The sequence below is a fragment of the Eptatretus burgeri genome, chromosome 1 (genome assembly GCF_056783735.1).
Source record: "Eptatretus burgeri isolate ZD-2024b chromosome 1, Ebu_testis_v1, whole genome shotgun sequence".
NCBI classification, from domain to species: domain Eukaryota; kingdom Metazoa; phylum Chordata; class Myxini; order Myxiniformes; family Myxinidae; genus Eptatretus; species Eptatretus burgeri.
This window is the reverse complement of record NC_140961.1, coordinates 160,638,351-160,660,964: the sequence shown is the minus strand read 5'-3', so window position 1 is coordinate 160,660,964 and position 22,614 is coordinate 160,638,351. Positions and strand designations below refer to the sequence as shown.

General features: G+C 39.3%; 1 protein-coding gene across 1 annotated transcript in view; it reads left to right on the top strand.

The window, feature by feature from the left end:
- LOC147035880 (extracellular calcium-sensing receptor-like) overlaps window positions 1-22,614 on the top strand; it is a 79,396-nt gene that overhangs the window by 22,711 nt on the left and 34,071 nt on the right. Inside the window, exons 3-5 of the mRNA XM_085869820.1 lie at window positions 7,986-8,216; window positions 16,986-17,109; window positions 17,159-17,599. Coding sequence (XP_085725946.1) covers window positions 7,986-8,216; window positions 16,986-17,109; window positions 17,159-17,599 — 796 coding nt within the window. The remainder of the gene's footprint in view (window positions 1-7,985; window positions 8,217-16,985; window positions 17,110-17,158; window positions 17,600-22,614) is intronic.

The following is a 22,614-nucleotide window of genomic DNA, read 5'->3' as shown; positions in this document are numbered from 1 at the left end:
ACTAGGCAAGAGGAGCAATCACAGCCATGATCATATCATGTTGAGATAATGTTATGTGCAAGAGAGCTGTGTAATAGGAAAACGAAATCTTGGATGGTTTTTGAAATATCGCATACACAAACTAAGTTACCAAGATATTTGCATTAGAAACATAATTTAACCAATCACAGGCATGATCTAATCAGATTGAGATAATGTCATGAGGAATAGATATATGAAATATGAAAACTAAACATTCAACAATTTTTGAAAAATAGCATACACAAAAGTGCATGGACAGATGATCAGTCAGTCTAACGGAGCTCATTTTTATGTCCCCCGTCTCCGATCCCATTGGAGGGTGGGAAAACTGGCTTACCACTTGCATTGTGTTACCAGCACATCTCTCTGTGGTGATTAAAATATATCAAAGTATAGTCTCAACACACATTACCAATATGACTGCACTGTGAGGCTCAAATGGGCCAATCAGCGTGAAGACATTGTAAGTGCAACTTCCAGAATTACAAGAAAAGTTTAAAACATATATATATAGCTTCAAAATGACAACCTTTACCTTCATTTTCACCAAATAACATTCCCGGCTATTCTTGAAACTTAAATGATCGATTTGGTTCCTTTTTTCCCCTGTCTCCCACCTATCAGGTGAAGTCAGGTCAGTTTTTGTCAGGTCAAACAAGATTACATCTGTGACTTGCTGCAGGTACCATTTAAACCTGTAGTAATCTGTTTAATGATCGGGTTGTCGGTGTCCAAACAGTCTCCCCCACCAGGTTTTCTGGTGAGGAGGGTGTGTGGATATGGACACCCAGCAGGATTAAAAACAAAACTTGTCAAAGGGTGGAGGAGCTCCTTGTAAGCCAATGGCCATCCATATCTAATGTCCACCTATGTCTGTGGACATCCTCCTTCAGTTGAGCTACTTCTTTTTTTAGGAGGTTTGTGGCAGGATTTGCACTCCGGTCACCATAAAACACTTAATTCCGCAAAACCCACAAATGCAAAGAAAACTGAAAACCCATTCTGTGGGAGTACCTCCTGTGCTGCTGCCCTTTACAGGGGAGCTCATTAGATGACAGGATTGGGGCAAACCCTTCGGGATCCCATTTCTTTGACAGGATTTCCGGTTCCGGATTTGTAGCAATGGCAGCTCTCTCAGGGGTCTCTGCCAACTTTCTAAAAGTTAAGTTTCCAGTCGTTATTTGTCACGTTTTAACTGTTTATTTTTTCATATATATATATATATATATATATATATATATATATATATATATATATATATATATATATATATATATATATATATATATATATATATATATATACTGTGTGTTCCAAGTTCAGTTTTGTTTCAAAAATCGTGCAATTTTGTGAGTTTTCATCAACCTTGTCTTATCGGGCTCCTTGTGGCCTACCTGTCCTTCCTATCTAGGTGAACGATCGTTTTAGTTGTATTCTCTCCCTATTCTCATCAATTCCTATTTCCCCCAATTTTACCAACGCCCCCCCCCCCTCCCACCTCTCCCTCCCAACTGCACACTTTGTTTCGTGTCTTAAATTAAAAACAAAACCAAAAACCATTTCTTCTTGCTTTCCCTTGAGTTCCGATTCTTCGTCTACGTCTTCGTCTTCGTCTTCCTCTTTGTCTTCCTCTTCCTCTTCTCCTCCTTCTGCCGGCACATCATCTTTCTTATATTTGAGCTGACCCACTCTCACCATAACCTTCACGATTTCTTCCGACAATCTGTCATTCTCTAATCTTATCTAATTCTTGAAAAATCGATGAAAAAAAATTCCCTTTGTATCCTTCATATCTAAACACCCCCTGAAACCACGTGTCTCTCTCTCCCCTCTTCCTGGTATTTTCATTGATCCATCAGCTTCACTCTGCGTTTACCGTTCCAAATTCACCATACACCTCCACGATTCTACTTCATCCTTTTCGTTTCCGAATCTTACACAATCCTAATTAATAAAACAATTAAATATATTTACTTTTACCTATACACCTCCAGTAACCAATTGATCTGTTTCCACCCTCTGCATTTACCGTTCCAAATTCACCATACACCTCCACCATTTTATTTCATCCTTTCCTTTTCCGAATCTTACGCAATCCTAATTGATAAAACAATTAAATAAATTCACTTTTACCTATACACCTCCAGGAACCACTTGATCTGTTTCCACACTCTGCGTTTACAGTTCAAAACTTACCATTCACCTCATGAGCTTTTGCTTCAACCTTTCCTTTACCGAATCTTATGCAATCTCTATCAAAAATTAATAAGAATAATTATAATAAAAACGATCTCTTAAAATACTTCATCTTCCTCTTTAACTTGTGTGGTTCTCACTACTGTACCATAATTCACTACTCCTTTTTCTATTTCATCAGACTGCTCTCAATTCTACCTTTCCTTCATACCTTGTCTAAAAAAATCCAACTGTGACTAGGTTTCTTCTCTCCATTCTCTGAATTTGCCTTTATTATATCCCTAAAGAAATGTCTTCAGTTGCATTTCTGAACTAAACATTTTAAAAACCCCAGTTTGCTTTGGATGTTCGCTGTCATTCAGTCGTCTTTTTTTTTTCCAACTTCAATGCCAATTCACCACTCTCACCCCTCCCTCTCACATAAACCATCACACTCTTCCCCCTCGAAGCTTCCCTCTCACCTTTCTCAAAAACTCCACCCTCACATTTCTCCCTCAACTCTCCCCACTCCCCATTCTACCACCATTCTCCCCCTTCACTCACCCATCTCAAAGTTGCTCCCTCAAAGTTGTCAAAGTGATGACTCCTTTTACACCTCACTATCCGAAAACATGAACCAACTTCTCTCTTCTCATCCAAACTCTCTCTTCCTCATATGTGGCGACATCAATTGTCATCATGCGAGTTGGGTGGGTGTGAGTACCTCTCTCACCTGTCATGGCACTTCAGCAAAAGACTTCTGCGACTCATTCGGTCAACTTCCCGACCCGGATCTCAACCAGTGGTTATCCTTCTCTTCTGGATGTGATTTGACAAATTTCGCTAAAAATATCTGCTGTTCTTCCTTCGCTCCAAACGGTTCTTCTGACCACGTGCTTGTCAAAGTAATTATCTCTCTGGTAGTTATTACAGAACCACCTCAGCACCGTCCACTCTGGCATTTTACTCAGACACCCTGGCAGGGTCTCCAAGCAGCCATCAAACTTCAAGACTGGTCTCCCTTCATTACTTTCTCCAACATCAACTCAACCTGTGAATTCTTTCAAAGAAACTTGCTCTCTCTCATGTACAGATTTATCCCATCTCTTCTTCAGTTGTCCACCCCTTCCTCCCTCCCATGATTCACTAAAGCTTGTGCCAAGGCATTTGTACTGAAACAAGTTGCCTTGGCTTCATGTAAAACAAACCCAACTGAGGGGAAGCTCAGTTACTTCCATAAAGCTCGGAACAAGTATGTGTCTACCTTCAGGGGAGCCAGAAAGCAACATCTTTCCAATCTCAAGTCTGAACTATCAAAGCTCTCTCCCTCCTCCAAATCCAGGTGGCATCAAATCAAATCTGTTTCTGGTGTATGTTCCCACTCCATCCCCTCCCTTACCTCAAATGGCCACACTGCTGATACCGCACGTGATAAAGCTGAATGTCTAAAGTCGGTGTTTGCAGCTAAATCTTGTGTCCTAAACCCATCACTTTCTCTACCCACCGTATCCAGTCGCACCCAACTGTCCCTGGACTCTGTGTACTTTTCTCCTGACAAGGTGGAGAGCTTGCTGTCAAACCTCGACCCAGATTCTGCAAGCAGTCCAGACGGCATCAGCCCACGTGTCCTCAAAGCCTGCTCTTCTGTCTTGCTCACCCTCTCTCTGTTCTATTCACCCTCTCATTTTCCCAAGGTCCTCTGCCATCTGCTTGGAAATCTGCTAACATCACTGCCCTGTATAAAAAGGTGCAAAAACAGATCCCTGTAACTACAGACCAATCAGCCTTCTCCCAATCATCAGCAAGGTTATGGAATCCATCATCACTTCAGACATGAAATCCTTCTTCTTCTCCAATGGCTTGATTTCCGATCATCAATTTGGTTTCAGACCAGGTCACTCTACCCTGGATTTGCTGCGTCTGCTCTCTGAACAATGGATGGAGGTACTCAATGCCAAACATTATATCAGAGCCATATTGCTGGATATATCAGGTGCTTTTGACACAGTCTGGCACCCTGCCCTGCTCACCAAACTCTCTTCCTTTGGTATCCAAGGACATCTCCACTCATGGCTAAAAGACTTCCTCTCCTGTCACAGTCAACGTGTTGCTCTAAATTGAGTTCTCTCATCCCCTCTTCCTGTCCAGGCTGGAGTTTCTCAAGGCAGCATTCTGGGTCCTGCTCTTTTCCTGGTTTTCATCAATGATCTCTCTGACTCTCCGGAAAATCCTCTTTATCTGTTTGTTGATGACTCCACCCTCTGTCGTACCATCTTTCATCTCTCAGACCGGCAAGCTGCAGCTTGTTCGCCCTTTGCAGATCTGGATAAAATCATCACAAACTGGTCCAATACTTGGAATATGTCCTGCAATCCTGACAAGTCTCACACTCTCACGATATCTCTCGGAAAGAACAGTTTTGAAACCCCGTCTCATTAACTCTGGTCTCCTATTCAATTCAAAAAATTGTGTAAACACAGAGCTCATTAACTCAGCCTTCCCATTGTCCTCTAAATTTGATTGTAAAGCAGGAGTCTCAATGAATTGCTGAGGTCATGGACCTCTGATTGTTCTGCAAAGCTATGCAAACCAAATGCTCCATCGGCATGCCGAGATAAATGCTTATCATTGCCAATACAAATGGAGGTTTTCTGTGCATGTACGCCCCTGAAGGAAGACACACATTCTTTCCCAGCACTATCTGCATTAATTATGCAAAAGATTGTTTGCTCTTTGCTTAAAGGACCTCATGTGCAAACAATGCTTTCTTGATGTCGGGTATCAAATAACCAAGTCGCCTTTATGATGTTCTGACTCCTGCCGATTTTCCAATCCTATAAAAGGCCATGTATTCTATCTCAGTTGGTGATCTGCTTGGACTTTTGAGATAAGGTTTTCTCTCAACAGAAATGTGTTTTTATATAACAAACGATCTGTCAAATTATAAAGGGTATTTCTTTTGTGTAAATTTCCACCACAGTTTCTGCAGCGTAAAGTGGAGAAAGGTGAGAGGTGGGCGCACCAGCCCAGAGGGGAGAGCAGTACTCCATCTGGCAGCAGATAAAAACTTTCCATGTGGTCAGGAACTCAGATGTGCCAAGGAAGGAATTTACGCGATGGAGGATGCCCAGTCAGTGACTGGCTTCGGAGGCCAACTCTTTGAAATGTCGCTTTCCCAGGAAAGATCATGGCAGGTAGTGAGACCCAGGAGCTTGAATGAAAGGACTTCTTCAAGAGGACTGCTGAGAAAGTAGATTGAGGGTTTTTCCAGATGGTCCTTTTGGAGAGAAATAGTGAGTGTGAGATTTGTCAGGGTTGAAAGGCATGTTCCACTTGTTGGACTATCTTGTGATTTTATCCAGATTTGCAAAGCATAAAGCGGTTGCTGCGTGCCAAGCTGTGGGATGACAGATGGTACAGCAGAGGGTGGAGTCATCAGCAAAGAGATAAGGAGGATTTTCCAGAGAGTCAGAGAGATCATTGAAGAAAACCAAAAAAGAACAGGGCCGAGAACACTGCCTTGAGGAACCCCAGCCTGGACAGGAAGAGGGGATGAGAGACCTCCATTAAGGGCCACACGTTGACTGTGACAGGTGAGGAAGTCTGCGAGCCACGAGTGGAGAAGCCCTTTGATACCATAGGAAGAGAGTTTGGTGAGCATGGCAGGGTGCCAGACCACATCAAATGCATGCAATATGTCCAGGGAGATGGCTCTGATTTCATGTGTGGCAGTGAGAATCTCCATCCATTGTTGGGAGAACAGAAGCAGCATATGCAGGGTAGAGTGACCTCGTCTGAATCCAAATGGATGATTGGAAATCAAGCCATTGGAGAAGAGCAAGTTTTTAATGCCTGAAGCAATAATATAATCAATAACCTTGCTAATGATTAGGAGAAGGTGATAGCCTGGTGTTGGCGCAGTGGTTAGGGCAGCGGCTTGGGATCCAAAAGGTCCTGAGTTCGAGCCCCGTTGGCCACGGAATTAATACACCAGGGGGTTGACTCAGCCTGTCATCCTTCCGAGGTCGGCGAAATAAGTACCAGTGTACTGGGCCAGTGTATACCCTGGTTAAAATAGGTGTACCATATCCCTGTGTTGTAAGAGGAGACCAGGGTTGCGTCAGGAAGGGCATCCGGCGTAAAACATGTGCCAAATCACTATGCGGATCATATGGATGATCCGCTGTGGCGACCCCTAACGAGAGCAGCCGAAAGAAGAAGAATAAGAAGAAGATGATTAGGAGAAGGCTGATTCATCTGTAATTGCAGGGATCTGTTTTTGCACCTTATTTATGCAGAGTGGAAATGTTTGCTGATTTCACAGAAGATGATGGATGACCTTGAGAAAATGAGAGGGTGAATAAAACAGAGAGGTTGAGCAAGAGCAGAAGAGCAGTCTTTTAGGACACGTAGGCTGATGCCATCTGGACCAATTGCAGAATCTGAGTGGAGCTTTGACAGCAAGCTCTTCACCTTGTCAGGAGAAAAGGAGATATAGTCCAGGATCAGCTGGGTGTGACTGGGTAAGCTGGGTTCAGAAAGTGCTAGGTTTGGCACCCAAGATTTAGAAGCAAACACTGTTTTGTCATTCGGCCTTTTCACGTGCCATGCCAGCTGTGCAGCCATTTGATTAAGGGAGGGAATGAAGGGGTAACATACACCAGAAACAGACTTAGCTGCACACCACCATTATTTGGAGGACGGAGAGATGTTAGAAAGTTCAGACTTGAGATTAGGAAAATGTTGTTTTCTGGCTCTCCTGAGGGTTGCCACATTTGTTCCGAGCTTTTTGGAAGGAACTGAGATTGCCTTCAGTTGGATTAGCCTTCCATGAGGCGAAGGCAAGTTGTTTCAGGACAACTGCCTCGCCACAAACTTCAGTGTAACTTGGGCAGAAGGAAGGGTTGGACAACTGAAGACGAGATGGCATAAATCTGTGCATTAGAGAGAGGAAGTTTCTAAGAAAGAATTCCCAGGATGGGTAGATGTCGGAGGAAGTAGAGATGTGAGAACAGTTTAGAAGTTTGATGGATGCTTGAAGTCCCTGCCAGTCAGCCTGAGTGAAATGCTCGGGTGATATTAAATCACTGGGTAGAGATTCAACCCCAAGCTGGACAGGTGACATGAGTGCACATACCTCAAATCTACCCTGCCATCCAAAGGCAAGGCTTAATGCTCATCTCTGTTCATCCATTCCCCTCTGCTTTTCGATCTACAACCATATTCTTTCTCCCTCCCCCCTTTCCTTTTCTGAAATTCATTTTGTAGAATTCTACCCAAATGTAACAGGAGGGGAGAAGGTTGGTGGGGGTGTGGGTGTGGGGGGGAGGCAGGTTGGGGGTAGGGGGTAAAACCACAAAGCACACTTGCTCAATATTATCATGCAAATTGATCCTCATATCTTACACAAAAATAGGGATGAAGTTCATTTTTGTTGTACCCTGTCATATGACCTGTATGAATTTTTCCCGTGAATGTTCTTTGTTGATATTAATTGTGAAATCAACATCACCTGTCATTAGATGTCGTCTTTTTTATGTTGAACTATTTTCATTCATGCATATTTGCAAATACCTCCTGTTTTTTAATACTTTGTGCAAATACATTTTGAAGTTCATTCAAAACATTTCATTCACAGGAGGCCTCCAAGGCTAAAAAATACTCAAAAATGGTGTTACCACCCTCCCTCTACTTTCCCACCTAAAACTCCAGTGAGGAATTATATGTTGAAAATCCTCCAAGTAACTTTCCTATTTGTAAAATAATAATTTATGTTGGTGTTTTTTCAGTTACTCTTCTACATTCGCAACGTGAGTTTTGTTCCAAAAATGACTGAAGAAATTTTCCAGTTTGATGAGAATGGTGATCCACCCGCGATATATGACCTTGTAAATTGGCAGATGTATGATGATGGAGAAATGCATCTTGAAAGAGTGGGTTCATTTGATGCTACCGCTCATCCAGGTCAACAGTTGTTCATAAACACAAGTTCCATCCAGTGGAACAAAGAAAAACACAAGGTAAAGATAACTGTTCAGTCTGCCTAAAAGGCAAAACTTTGTCAAAAATAATATGAACACCAAAATAATATGTACGATGGATACAGAACCAAACTCAAGAAGGAATGAAAACGGCACTCAGTAAAGCGCATACCCCGTTCAGGCTGAACAGTTTACATTTTGTATCCCACTGATGGGCCTGGATCTTATTTTTGTTCTTATGGTCTGGATCCAGACATTCAAAATCAAATTGGCATATTCTTGTCACCAACCCAACTCATCCACGAAGTTTCGTCCGAATTTGTACACAATTTTTTTTTGATATCATGCTATCTATCGTTTTTGGTCCGATCTCTCATTGGTGAAGAATCACTTTGAAAATTAAAAAAATTCTCTTTACCTGATCCGGATCTTCACCAAAATCTAACCATTTCATCCTTGTCACAAACCCAACCTATCTACTAAGTTTCATCCAAATCCATCTAACTTTTGGAGATATCCTTTTCTCTTAGGAAGTGCATGAATGACAAACAAACAGACAGACAGGGGTGAAAATGTAACCTTCATCCAGCTTTGGCTGTGGAGGTAACAAAAATTAAAATAATATGAAATGAATAAAAACAATATAAACTTTGTGGCAAACACAAAAACATTATAAAATTTGTGGTTAACAAAAAAATAATATAAACATTGTGGTTAACACAAAAATAATATAAATTTCATGGTTAACACAAAAATAATATAAACTTTGTGGCTAATTAATAATATAAACTTTGTGGCGAACTAATAATATAAACTTTGTGGCAAACACAAAAATAATGTAAACTTTGTGGCAAACACAAAAATAATGTAAACTTTGTGGCAAACACAAAAATAATGTAAACTTTGTGGCAAACACAAAAATGATCTAAACTTTGTGGCAAACACAAAAACAATATAAATTTGTGCCAAACACAAAAATAATTTAAACGTTGTGGCAAACACAAAATAATCTAAACTTTGTGGCAAACACAAAAATGTGTGGTTTGACTTGCAGTTCGGGTTCTTGAGCGACAGTGGCAGTTCTCTTCAGGGCCTCTGCTGACTTTCTCAAAGAAAAGTTTTCCAGTCATTTTTGTCACGTTTTTAACTGTTATTTTGTTATCTCCATGCTTACAGTGTTTTTTTTTCGTTCAGTTTTGTGTTAAAACTTGTGCTAACAACCCTCTCTGCCATGCTATTCTTCTTCAAAAACCTGATTTCAATTCAACCTTTTTCATCCAGTGTCAAAAAATTCCACCTGTTACAATGCTTCCTTCCTCCATTCTATATTTTTTTCAGTACTCCATCCATCCTCCAATGTATTGAAACATATCTCTGAGAACAGATATTAAAAATCCGTTTTGCAATGCTTGTTTGTCTTCCACAATTAATCGTTCTTTTTTCCTTTTTTTCCAACTTCAGTGCAAATTAATTCTGCCTCCTTAAATATACCTCCTCCTAACTCCTTTCCTGTTATACCCCCTCTTAACTCCTCCCATCTTGCCCCCATCCTACCTTCTATCTTAGCATCTCTTCACTGTCCTCGACCATGCGAACAGTTCCCTTTCTGGTTTCCCAAACTGCATGTTTTTCAATCATCTGTGTTCTCCGTTCCAACCAAACAAGTAGCTCACTCTCTCATTCAATACACTCCTCGATATCTCAAATACACTCTCTTTCCTCTCATCACACTTTCACTCTTCCCACCCCCTCAAATCTTGTTCCTCCCCCTGCTCACTCCCATCTTTACGAAACCACGACCCAGTCTATGCCTTCCCCTAACCACACCCCCAACCTTCCCCTTCGCCTTTTTTAAAAGCTCCCCCCATACATTTCTCCCTCAATTCTGCCCCCTAACTCCTCCCCTCTCACCATTCTCCCCAAATGCCCCCCTTCACTCCTCCCTCTCAAAGATGCCCCACCTCTTCACACTGCTCAAAATCTCATCACACCTCCCCTTTTCCCACCCCTCAATTTTTGTTCCTTTCCCTGTCCACTCCCATCTTCACAATACCTCCACCCAGTCTCATCCTCCCCCTCTCCTCACACCTCCCTTCTCCCTCCTACCCCATGGCCGTGCCTGCTCTCATAATCGCTCCTCTCCCTCAAAGCATCCCTCTCACTCCTCCCTCACAAATCAACTGCCTCTTCCCTCTTCAAAGCAAACTTCTCGCTCTCTTCACCATCACCTTTCTCAAAAGCTACCTCCCTCCTTTCTCCCTCAATCCTTCCCCTTACACTTTTCCTCAATTCTCCCGCTCAACCCTCCCTTCCAAAACCCCCTCAATCCCCCTTCTCAAATCTGACCCCTCTCCCCACCCTCTCTTCCATTTCATTACTCCATCTCCTCCAATCCCTCACTTCACTTTGCCCCCCACTCTTATTAATCTCCACAACTAATCTTCCCTTCACCACCTAGCTCTTTGTCTCCATCTCATCCGACCCTCTTCCCTAGCCCTTCTTCAATCTCCTACACACAGTCAACAACTCTCCCTAACTCCATCTCTCCTTACTGAAACTACCCCTCCTCTCCCCTGCACCCAAAGCCTCTTCTCCTCCCTCTTCCTTAACAGCATGGACCTCAAACATCTCGGGCCTTCACTCCAACCTGAATGATCTCTCCATACAGGTTGCCCTGACAATTCAGACATAATCTGCTTAAATGAAACTTTCTTCCTTTAAGATGTCTCTGACTCCTTAGTTTCTCTCCCTGGTTACTCCCTCCTCCGGTATGATAGACAAGAGCCTCATCGTTGCAGCAGAGTTGCTCTCTTTATCAAAAACGATATTCCTCACTCTCCATGTACTGCCCTCACTCCTCCATACTCCCAGGAATATCTCTGGCTATGGCTTCACCTCTGCTCCCACCTCTTGTTTATGCATGTTTTGGTACCGTCCACCAAACAGTGATGACTCCATTTACATCTCGCTTGCTGAAAACATGGACCAACTTCTATCCACTCATCTCGCTCATCTCATCACCTCATATGTGGTGACATCAATTGCAACCACTCCAGTTGGCTGGGTGTGGGTACCTTTCTCACCTGACACGACACCTCAGCAAAGGATTTCTGCGACTCATTGGGACTGACTCAATGTGTCAACTTCCCGAACCGGATCTCAGCTAATGAAACGCAATCTCTTTTGGATTTGAATTTGACAATTTCCTTGAAGATGAATGATGTTCTTCTTGTGCTCCAATTGGTTCATTTGACCATATTCTTGTTAAAGTGGCCATTTCAACACAAAAATACAATTAACTTTATGGCTAACACAAAAATACAGTGAACTTTATGGCGAACACAAAAATACAATGAACTTTATGGCTAACACAAAAATACAATGAACTTTGTGGATCACACAAAAATAATTTAAACTTTGTGGCTGAAACAAAAATAATTGAAACTTTGCGGCCAATGCAAAAATAATTTAAACTTTGTGGCTAAAACAAAAATAATTTTAACTTTGTGGATAAAACAAAAATAATTTTAACTTTGTGGCTGAAACAAAAGTAATTTAAAATTTGTGGCTGAAACTAAAATAATTTAAACTTTGTGGCTAACACAAAAATAAATATAACTTTGCGACTAACACCAACATAAACTAAACTTTGTGGCAGACCAAAATAATCAAAACTTTGTGGCTAAGGCAAAAATATTTTAAACTTTGTGGCTCAAATATAAACACTTAAAACTTTGTGGCTCAAACAAAAATAATTTAAACTTTGTGGCTCACATAAAAATAATTAAACCTTTGTGGCTGACACCAACATAACCTAATCTTTGTGGCTAATACAAAAATACAATGAACTTTGTGGATAACACCAAAATAATCAAAATTTTGTTGTTACACCAAAATAATCAAAACTTTGTGGCTAACACAAAATAAAATGAACTTTGTGGCTAACACAAAAATACATTGAACTATGTGGCGAACACAAAAATACAATGAACTTTGTGGCTGAAACAAAAATAATTTAAACTTTGTGGCTGAAACAAAAATAATTGAATCTTTGTGGCGAATGCAAAAATAATTTAAACTTTGTGGCTAAAACAAAAATAATTTAAACTTTGTGGCTGAAACAAAAGTAATTTAAACTTTGTGGCTGAAACAAAAATAATTTAAACTTTGTGGCTAACACAAAAATAATTAAAACTTTGTGGCTAACACCAACATAAAATAAACTTTGTGGCGAACACCAAAATAAGCAAAACTTTGTGGCAAATGCAAAAATATTTTTAACTTTGTGGTTCAAACAAAAATATATTAAACTTTGTGGCACATACAAAAATAATGAAAACTTTGTGGCTGACACCAACATAATCTAAACTTTGTGGCTAACACAAAAATGCAATGAACTTTGTGGCTAACACAAAAATACAGTGAACTTTATGGCGAACACAAAAATACAATGAACTTTATGGCTCACACAAAAATACATTGAACTTTGTGGCTCACACAAAAATACAATGAACTGTCTGGATCACACAAAAATATTTTAAACTTTGTGGCTTAAACAAAAATAATCGAAACTTTGTAGCGAACACAAATTATAATTTAAACTTTATGGCTTAAACCAAAATAATTTAAACTTTGTGGTTAACACAAAGATAATGTAAACTTTGTGGTCAACACAAAAGTTATCTAAACTTTGTGAGAAGAACAAAAATAATGTAACCTTTGTGGTGATAAAATAAAATGATGAAAAACTTTTCCTTTGTATGCACTCAAAGTTTGGGGCCACAGGGTTTTATGGTTTTAGAGATATGGAGGAGACGGACAGACTGACGGATGGAAGGACAGACACTGAAATTTATTTATTATTATTATTATAGATATATAAACTCAGAATCAATGGCAGAAGGTTCGGGTGGATCCAGGACTTTTTGTCCAACAGGTCCTTTCTGGTGAGTGTCGTCCAAGCCCTGGACATATTCTTCATGGATAATGGCATCCCTCAGTGCACCACTCTTATTCCCACTCCATTTGATATTGTGATCAATGATGCAGCCTCTTCCTCAGGGTCTGAAAGCATCATATCTCTGTTTGCAGATGACATTCCTCTTTGGACCCCGAACAGAAACCGACATTTTAAAGGCAAAAAAATCACAGCATGATATTTGTAGGATCGAGCAATGACTCCAAAAATGGTGATTTAAGATTCCCGATTTCAAGTCCAAATTCATCCTTTTCACCCACAAAAGGAATATCGACATGTCATTAACAATCAACAGTATTGAATTTATTTTCAAAGTTTCCTCAGATGTGTCCTTTTTGGGAATTACCTTTGCTAAGGGCCCAACTTAGGACTCCCATATTAAAGGAAAACTCGCTGCTAAATGTGTAAAAGGCATTCATCTCATTTGGAGTCTGTGTGGTACAACTTGGGGAGCTCATCAGGAAAGTCTCATCCTCCTATATAAAGCCTGTATCTGCTCTCAATTTGACAAAGGCAACCAGGCCTTTGGGGATATGTTTAAAACCAACCACAAAAAATGGAAACCATTCAGTCCAAAGCACTCTGTGCATGGCTGGAGACCATTAAAAGCACCCCAGTTTCCACCCTTCTTATGGAAGCTGATGAGATGCCCTTTCCTCTCCACTAGGAAGTATCCAGATTGAGATATTGTGCTAAGATTATATATTCAAGGGATAACCATCCAATTAAAGCTTTGTTTTCGGACTATTGGGAATACCAAAAGCTCAGAGGAATCTCTGATTCACCTTCTTTCGGACTTGCATGTATGAGGGCAGCCAAATAAATGGGCTTGGATTCTTCACCTGTAAACCCCTCAAATGAAGAGGCAATTTGGCTTCCCTGGATTCCAGAAGCCCCTCATATATGGTGTAAAACTGTTTATAAAAACACAGTTGACATGGAACCAGGCCTTCAAATATATCCACATGGTTTGGAGTCAATCCTAACACATCTACACAGACGGTTCTAAATATCTCTCATGAGCGAGAACTGCTGCTACTATTTTGATCCCATATATTAAGGTGATAAAGTCCATTTGACGCTCTGATTATGATTTCGTATTCTCGTCTGACTTCTTCACCATTATTTTGGCACTAAATTGGATAAAGTGACCCCTTTAACCCCATCAATAGTCTTCTTTTTTGTTTCACTCTCTTCTCCAAAGACGTTGGAGTTCCGACAGTCGAGATGCAGGTACAACCTGGTTCTTGAGGTGCTAAAACTTATAAATATCGACAATTGGTGGAGAGTGAGGAGAGAAGATTGGGACCATACTCTGTGCAGAGCGTTGGTGCTACTAAAGCACTAGCTACTAAAGCTACTAAAGCTACCAAGTCTCCTTGGCTAGTGGGCACAATCCTGGACGGGTCTCCACTCCGACACAGTATACCAGCATGCTGGCACTCATTTTTCTGACCTTGGAAGGATGAAAGGCCGACTTATCCCCACCTGGTATTAATTTAACAGCTGAATGCGATTTGAAAACAGGACCTTTGGATCCAAAGCCCACCACCCTAACCATTAAGCCCACACCAGGCCATTTGGTGAGGCTCAGCAAAAATGCTACATTTATAACTGTAGTACATGAGAGGTGTACTCATGGACTATAGTTGGTAACAGGTCCTACTGCATTCGTCTGCAGAGAATTACGACAGGATCGGAATGCTATTTTGCCTGGAGCATGGTCTTTGATCTGTACCTGCCCATGTGGGCATTGGAGGAAATGAAGGCTGTGAGTAGGCAGCCAAACAGGTTCTCAAATCAGATTTTGAAACCCAAATCCCTTTCGACCTGTCCAAATCTTCTCATCTGATTAGGAGTCAGATGCTCAAATAAATGGCAATATCACTGGGAGTCCTCCACCAAAGGGAGATTCTGCTGCAAGGTCCGCTCTTTGTTTGAATCCTCTGTCTCACTTCCTCAGCTTTCACAAAGAGACCAGGATATCCTCTGCAGGCTCAGACTCAGACATTGTGGTTTACACCCATATTTGCATAGGATGCCACCCTACTGGGTCCTGCAAGCGGTGTGTCCTCTATACTTCTTTGTTCCGAAAGATGTCCACTTCTTTATACAATGCCCTCTATACCGGGGGGGGGGGGATATCTAATTTCCACTGTATGAGAAAGATGGAGATTATTTGGTGAGGTTTACCGGATATACTATGCCGGTTAAACTTCAAGCACCGTCGACTCTGCAAATAGTTTTCAGAATTTGTTAAAACATGGGTCAGACTATACATCTGCCTGAACTTGTTGGGGTCTTCTGAAGGGTTTAGGTGTATTGCAGCATCGACAGCTCAATTAACGTCGAGCTCATCGAGGCGGGAAGGTAAAATCCTGCGATGTCCCAAGTGGCTTAACTCCTGGAGATGTTCTGAATTATAGGGGACAACACGTGTGCGAGTCGTGAGGAAACGCACAAAAACATTAGCTCTTTACAAAACCAATGGATTTATTCCCGAATCCACAAACAATAACTCGGGGATAATTTATTGGCAGAGGGAGACGATGGAGGGTATTGGTGGGGAAGAAAGGGAATGCAATTAATAAATATTTACATAAAATGGGAATAAAATAAATCTAAAGAAATCTATGGCATCACACACCAGACTCAGTCACTGACGGGGAAAAGGGCAAAAATTGGGGGACTCAGTTCTCGTGGTAGCGGGGATGAGCAGGCAATGAGGGGATGATGAGACAAACATAATCACATGGGCAGGTCGAGGAAATGGGCAGAGGCAGGTCGGCAGGATTGACAGCCACAGGCAGACAGAGGCAGGCAGGTAGGATGACCTCCTCAAGACTCTCCTCACAATCTTTCTCCTCAGACCAACCCCATTCTCCTCAAACAGGTCGATCACCTCACAGACCACCTCTCTCGATGGTTTTCTGACTTCCAACTGCCTCATTAGATCCACATTCTTCTCTCTTGGGCAACCCTCCACCCCATGGGAGGCGATGAATGCTCCTACCCTCGTTCTCGTGCTGAGTCTCCCAGAGCCCCCGGATAGATGTTGATATAGAGGTTAAATGGCACAATTTCCTTCACCATAATCGCGAACTAATTATTACTAAGCAACACCCCTGTATGTACACATTTAAACAAGACATCCTTAAGCTGACATGCACCGACTTATTACATTAAGATGTGCTAACTACTCATACATGGACCATGCTACCCTATACATTCCGATCTTCTCTATGGTCATATCTACCCCCCACCCTCCCCAACATATTCAACAATATATAGAGCCTTGCAGTTCTGAAAATTACATTACAACTCAAAAAAAGAAGGAAAATCATTTCCTTCAATGAAGATTCTGTTTGGGGACAATGAGAAAAGGGAGAGATAATGAATGAGGTGCAGTTGTGCAGTTTAGATCGTGTAGATTTTTTTGTTTTTGAAGTGAGGAGGGGTATAGGATAACGTTGAAGAGGCAGCAAGGACAGAATTTGGAGAGAAAAAAGAGGCGCAATGAGAAACAACCTCAAAACTTAGAATTCTGTTCCCCGCTATCCAGAGTAGGCCTGAGCTATACAAAAACGAGATTGACAATATAGCACAACAAGGTACGATTTAACAAAAACAAAAATTGGAATCACACAAAAACAACACAGACAAAAATATAAGAGAAAAACACAACGGATCTGGTTTGGAAAACGTAGTTTTAATTGAAGTGGAAAGAACAGCTGCATATTTGACCTACACTTGGAGCTCTTCCTTAAAGAAAAATTACTGGACTCCCCAAATATATTCTGGACTCCCAAACTATTTGTCTTGCTTTCCAGGTCCCTCGCTCCGTGTGTAGTGAGCCATGCCAGCCGGGAACTCGGAAAGTTTCTCTCAAAGGGGAGCCCTTTTGCTGCTTTGACTGCATTCCTTGCACTGATGGACACTACTCTAATACTACAGGTTTGTTTGTTTTTAATCCAAGAATTCAGTGCTGCACATGCATATTCAGTACTTTCCCGTTACAAGATGAATACTTTTCCTGACATTGATGTGCATCGAGATTCCCAGGAATGCCAGAATTGCCCCGAAGACATGTGGTCCAACAAACAGCGCAGCACTTGTTTTCCCATGCCAAGGGAGTTTCTGGCTTTCTCTGATCCTTTGGCTCTTGTTCTACTTTCTTTTTCTGCTCTGGGTTTTACAATGGCAGTTATCTTGTGGATAATGATATTCAAGTACCACAAGTTAATTGTGAGTAAATCAGGAAACTCTGTGCTTCATTGCATTCTGCTAACTTCACTAGCAGGCAGTTGTGCATGTAACGTGGTGTTTGTGGGTGAACCGACAGACTTGTCTTGTCAGTACAGAGAATCCCTTGCAGTATATTTAATTGCATTTTCCATCATTTCTGTGCTTACTCGAATGTGTGACATCATCGTGTACTCTCAAGGTACTTCATTCACTTGCATATGATTAAAAACACTAATTTGTTTTTGGTCTTAAAAGTTAAGCTTAAAGTAAAAAAAAAATCAAACTGTGGGGAACGAACATTTGTTGCAGAATATGTTTGATAATAAAATTTGAAAGTTGGAAGAGGGGTGACAGGGGAGGAGGAGTGGGGGAGTGAGGACAAATGAAGAGATGAATGTATAGGATGGATGGAGGGATGGAGAAAATGGATGGAGGGAAGGGTTTAATGGGATGGATGGAGGAAGGAAGGGGTGGATGGGATGTATGGAGGGAAGGAAGGGGTGGATGGCAGAGATGGAGGGAAAGGAGGGTTATCGTGTTTTTTTAATATCGTTTTTGGCCCTATCTCTCAATGGTGAAGAATCACTTGAAAAATTAAATAATTCTCGTGTCTAGATCTGGATTCGGATCTTCACCAAGATCGAAATATTTCTTCCTTGTCACACACACACAATGTGTCCACCAAGTTTCATCCGAAGCCGGCCACTACTTTTTGACATATCATGCGCAATATCATTTTTGGCCCTATCTCTCAATGGTGAAGAATCACTTTAAAAATTGTAGTAGTTGGATCCAGATCTTCATCACAATATAATCAGTTTGTCCTCGTCACATACCTGAAGGACCTGTCAGTAGGGCGACTATACTGATTCTGGCTCCCTTTCCCCCCATGTTAATGAATAGGGGATTCTCAGCGATTCATATTTTTTACCCGAAAAATAAACTCCCTTTTTATCCCAACCTGTTGAATTCTCTGCTGTTGAAATATCTAAAACATATAAGTGAATGGAGATTTTAATAGTCTCCCCTTTTAGCAAAGGAGCACTTTTTTTCAAATAACCAATGCATATTGTTTAGGTCACTCATTGAACCTGTAAAGATTTGTTCATTCTCAAATTCCTTCAATAGTTTAATTTTCTTTGCACAATCATCCCCATCTAAAATATTTAAAAATAAAATATTTGAATCTTTATATTTTTCAAGATACCCCTTTTGTGTCATTATGAAATGATATACTTCTATCAATGCTCTCATCTGACTACCTTCTGAGCCTCAGATTATTTTTTGCATAAGCCCCGCCCACTTTTCATAAGCCAGCCCACTTTTCACAAGCCCCGCCCACTTTTCATGAGCTGTTTAATAAGTCACGCCCACTTTTTATTACGCCCCACCCACTATTCATAAGGTATTTTCATAAGCTCCACCCACTTTTCCTAAGCCCCACCCTCTTTTGTGAGGACCACATACTCAAACATCATTTCCTGTTAATCGATTTTTCAAAGAATTATCCATTGTGAAAAAGGAAACCTTAATCGATTATACTTATTCGATTTTCCAAAGAATTCTCCATTTTGAAAATTTTTTCTCCATTCTAACATCTGACTCACAAGGCTTGCCTGGGCTTGCCCAGGGAATTTTCAAAGAATTCTCCATTTTGAAAAGGAAACCATAGCAACCAGTCCTTCTCTATAAAAGCTTAAAACCCAGACTCCATTTTAAACATTTTTTACTTTTATTGACAATGGAGTGTTGTGCTGATCTTGAGTGGGATGACTTTGGAGTTCCTTGTCATTCTACGACTTGTATGGAACTAAACCTTCAAGTTGATGAACTGAATTCAAACCTCTTATCTATTGAGGTAAGATTATAATTTCCTATTTACAGAGTATGATTTAAGCATATAATCATTTAATAATTAAATCACTTAATTAATACATTATTATTTTCTCTCACAGGAAATTGTATCTCAAATACAAAATGAAAATACTGCTTTGCCACAACTTGGGGCGAAATTGTCGGTTTCGTTGAAGACATTGTGAGCGACCAAGACCCACAGAACGAGCTTTTCCTTGATGACCCAACCAAAGAGTTATACCTTGGAGAACAGCAAAATCCTGAATAATAGTTTTAAATCAATAGTACTCATTGTGAGTTATCAAGACAATACCAGTAGGGTGAATATACTGATTCTGGCTCACTTTTCCCCATGTAAATGAATGGGGGATTTTAAGCGATTCATATTTTTTTCCCGAACAAATAAACCTCCTTTTTATCCCAAGGTATATTTATTTGTCTCCCCTTTTAACCTGGGGACACTTTTTTTTTTCAAATAACCCATGCAATAAGATAAAGATTTGTTCAAGGAGCAAAGTAGTAATGTGATTTGTTAAAGGTGATTCTAAAGAAATATCTGAAACGTCTTAGCCTCGGGACACTCTTTTTCAAATAACCGATGCATATTGTTTAGCTCACTCATTGAACCTATAAAGATTTGTTCATTCTCAAATTCCTTCAATAGTTTAATTTTCTTTGCACAATAATCCCCATCTAAAATATTGAAAAACAAAACATTTGAAACTTTATATTTTTTAAGATACCCCTTTTGTGCCATTATGAAATGATAAACTTCTCTTAATGCTCTTGTTTGACCACCTCCTGCGCCACATATCATTTTGAGATTATAGTAAATTGTTTTTTTCATTGTTCAATTGATAACCATCAAAGTTTTCAGTCCATTCAAGGATATTCATTTTTTTCTTTACATCCTCTAACTTACTAGTTTTTAAATTGATTCGCTTATTTGCTTTATTTTCCTTTGTTTTAGTTATTTTTTCAATAAGACTTATTTGATATTTTTCACATTCATTAAGTTTTCCATTTATATACCAAGACTGAGATTTTCTCCACTCTTTAGTTTGATTAATACTTGGTTTGACCATTTATATATTGCGAAAAAACGTGGCGGTAGCCCTTAAAAAACCCTAACCCATCTTCCCATCGTAAAAACACAATCTATTTTATACACTCTATCAAAAAATATCCAAATGGAACACAATCTATTCCATTATCTAAAATAAATCTCTAATCATCAAAGGCTCCTAATGCCTTTTTATTTACTTCTTCACTATATATGTGATGTTTATAACTTCTTATTGTATTCATTTTCCTATATTCTTCTTTCTTATTCATCAAACAATTATAATAATTTCTAAAAGTTATTGATTTCTTTATTACATATTTCTTTATTCCCTTATCAATCTGATCACCATACTTATAAGCATATGCCTTTGCTCTCAATCCAATAAAGTCACTCATTACTTTTCCACCCAACTCATCCTTAAACTTACCAATAACCTTTTCATTCTTTTTGGAAAATAACTCACTCTTCTTGCTGAAATTACTTGTATCATACACTCCAATATTTTTCTTCATATCTTTATAAACATCATCAGTTTTTATATCTAGGATAAAACTATCAGTGTCCATATACAACAATGAAACATTTTCACCATACTCTTTCTTTAAGTCATTATACAAATAATCATACATCAATATCTTTGATAAATCAAGAACTGCTGTTCCAATATAAATTGGTTTATCCATTACAATACTTTCCTTTTCCATATGAATAGCAGAAAAGTTCTCTGAAAAAACCTCTTCTCTCTCAAAACTTGGTTTATTTATCAATCTCGAAGCTTCTTTCCAAGATGGTGCGAATCTAATGTTTTCCCTGTTTCTAACATTTTCCATAGTCTTTCCAAATACAGCATTATTCATTAATTTATAAAAGTCCCCTTCAAATTTTACTTTTGTATTTGCTCTCATATCTGTATTGAATTGAATATACTTTTTCACCCAAGGACTTTGTTTAAATTTTAAAACTCTATGAATTTTAGCTACTCTCAATCCTTCTCTCAAAAACTGTTTTAAGCTTCTCTGATGCAAAACATATCCTTCTTTATCATAGAATGTTGTTAATAACTTTTCTGTTGATTTGCCTTTAATATTAAAACTTTTATGATAATCACTGAACCATTCTTTCTTTGGGCTTTCTTTCTCACATGCAAAAGGAAAGTATTTATACTTATTATGAAGATCCCTCGGGTACCTCAAATCAACTTCAAAATAATACTTCTTCCTCATTAACTTCCTCTTGAGAAGAAATAACAATATTCATCAAAGCCTTTTCATAATACTTTTCTTCCATCCACTCTAATTTACCATAAGGCAGAGATTGAGACATTGCCCATCCATACAAATTATTAGCATCAAAATACATCAAATAATTACTATCTTTTTCACTATCATAATTTGGAAGATATTTATAATTTGCTTTAGCATATCTTTTTGAACATACTTGTGATATTCCACCTCTCTTGGACTTCTCAATCATCAAAAGCAAATCAACATCACTGATTAAATCGATATCTTGTTTTGTCATTTTCAACATTGCACTCCAAGCAAAACCAGGAGCTGTGAAATATTGGGCAGGATCTAATCCATAACAATTTTTATTATGACAGAGTGATCTAAAAGCTTCAAACACATCAGCTAACAATAAAACTTCTGTTTTTAGATATAAATCATGATATTGTCCAAGGTTCTTTATCTTAAATATTTTCCATATTTCTTGCGCGTGTTTATATTCCTTATCACTTATCTCTTCTTCATAAAGGTTATTATAGAAACTTTCTTTTGAAGGAAGTTGTGTTTCTTTAAATCTCATAAATGAATCCATATAATCATAAGGATAAATTCCCTTACTTGTAAGAATTTTCTCTTTACTTTGAATTTCATTCCTTGTTTGAATTTCCCCTCTCGTGAGAATTCCTTCTTTTATCAGAATTTCATCTTTAATCAGAATTTCCTCTTTAGTTAGAATTCCATTCATTGTTCGAATTTTCTTTATAATTAGAATTTCATCTTCAGTTAGAATTTCTTCATTAATTTCCTCATTAATTCGAATTTCCTCTTTACTTTAAATTCTCTCTGTAATCTGAATTTCCTCTTTAGTGAGAATTTCCTCTTTTGGAAAGAATGAATTAAGATTTGGAAAAGAGTCCGTGGAGCTTAGATTTGATGCGAGGTAGGCTTGTGATGTTCCCATAAACTTGTAAGAATCTAGAAACCTAATACGAGTTAAAGGTTTTGTGAATATCATTTTTGTAAATGAAATATACTTTTGACTTGTGTTTGTTATGGCAGAAATATTCC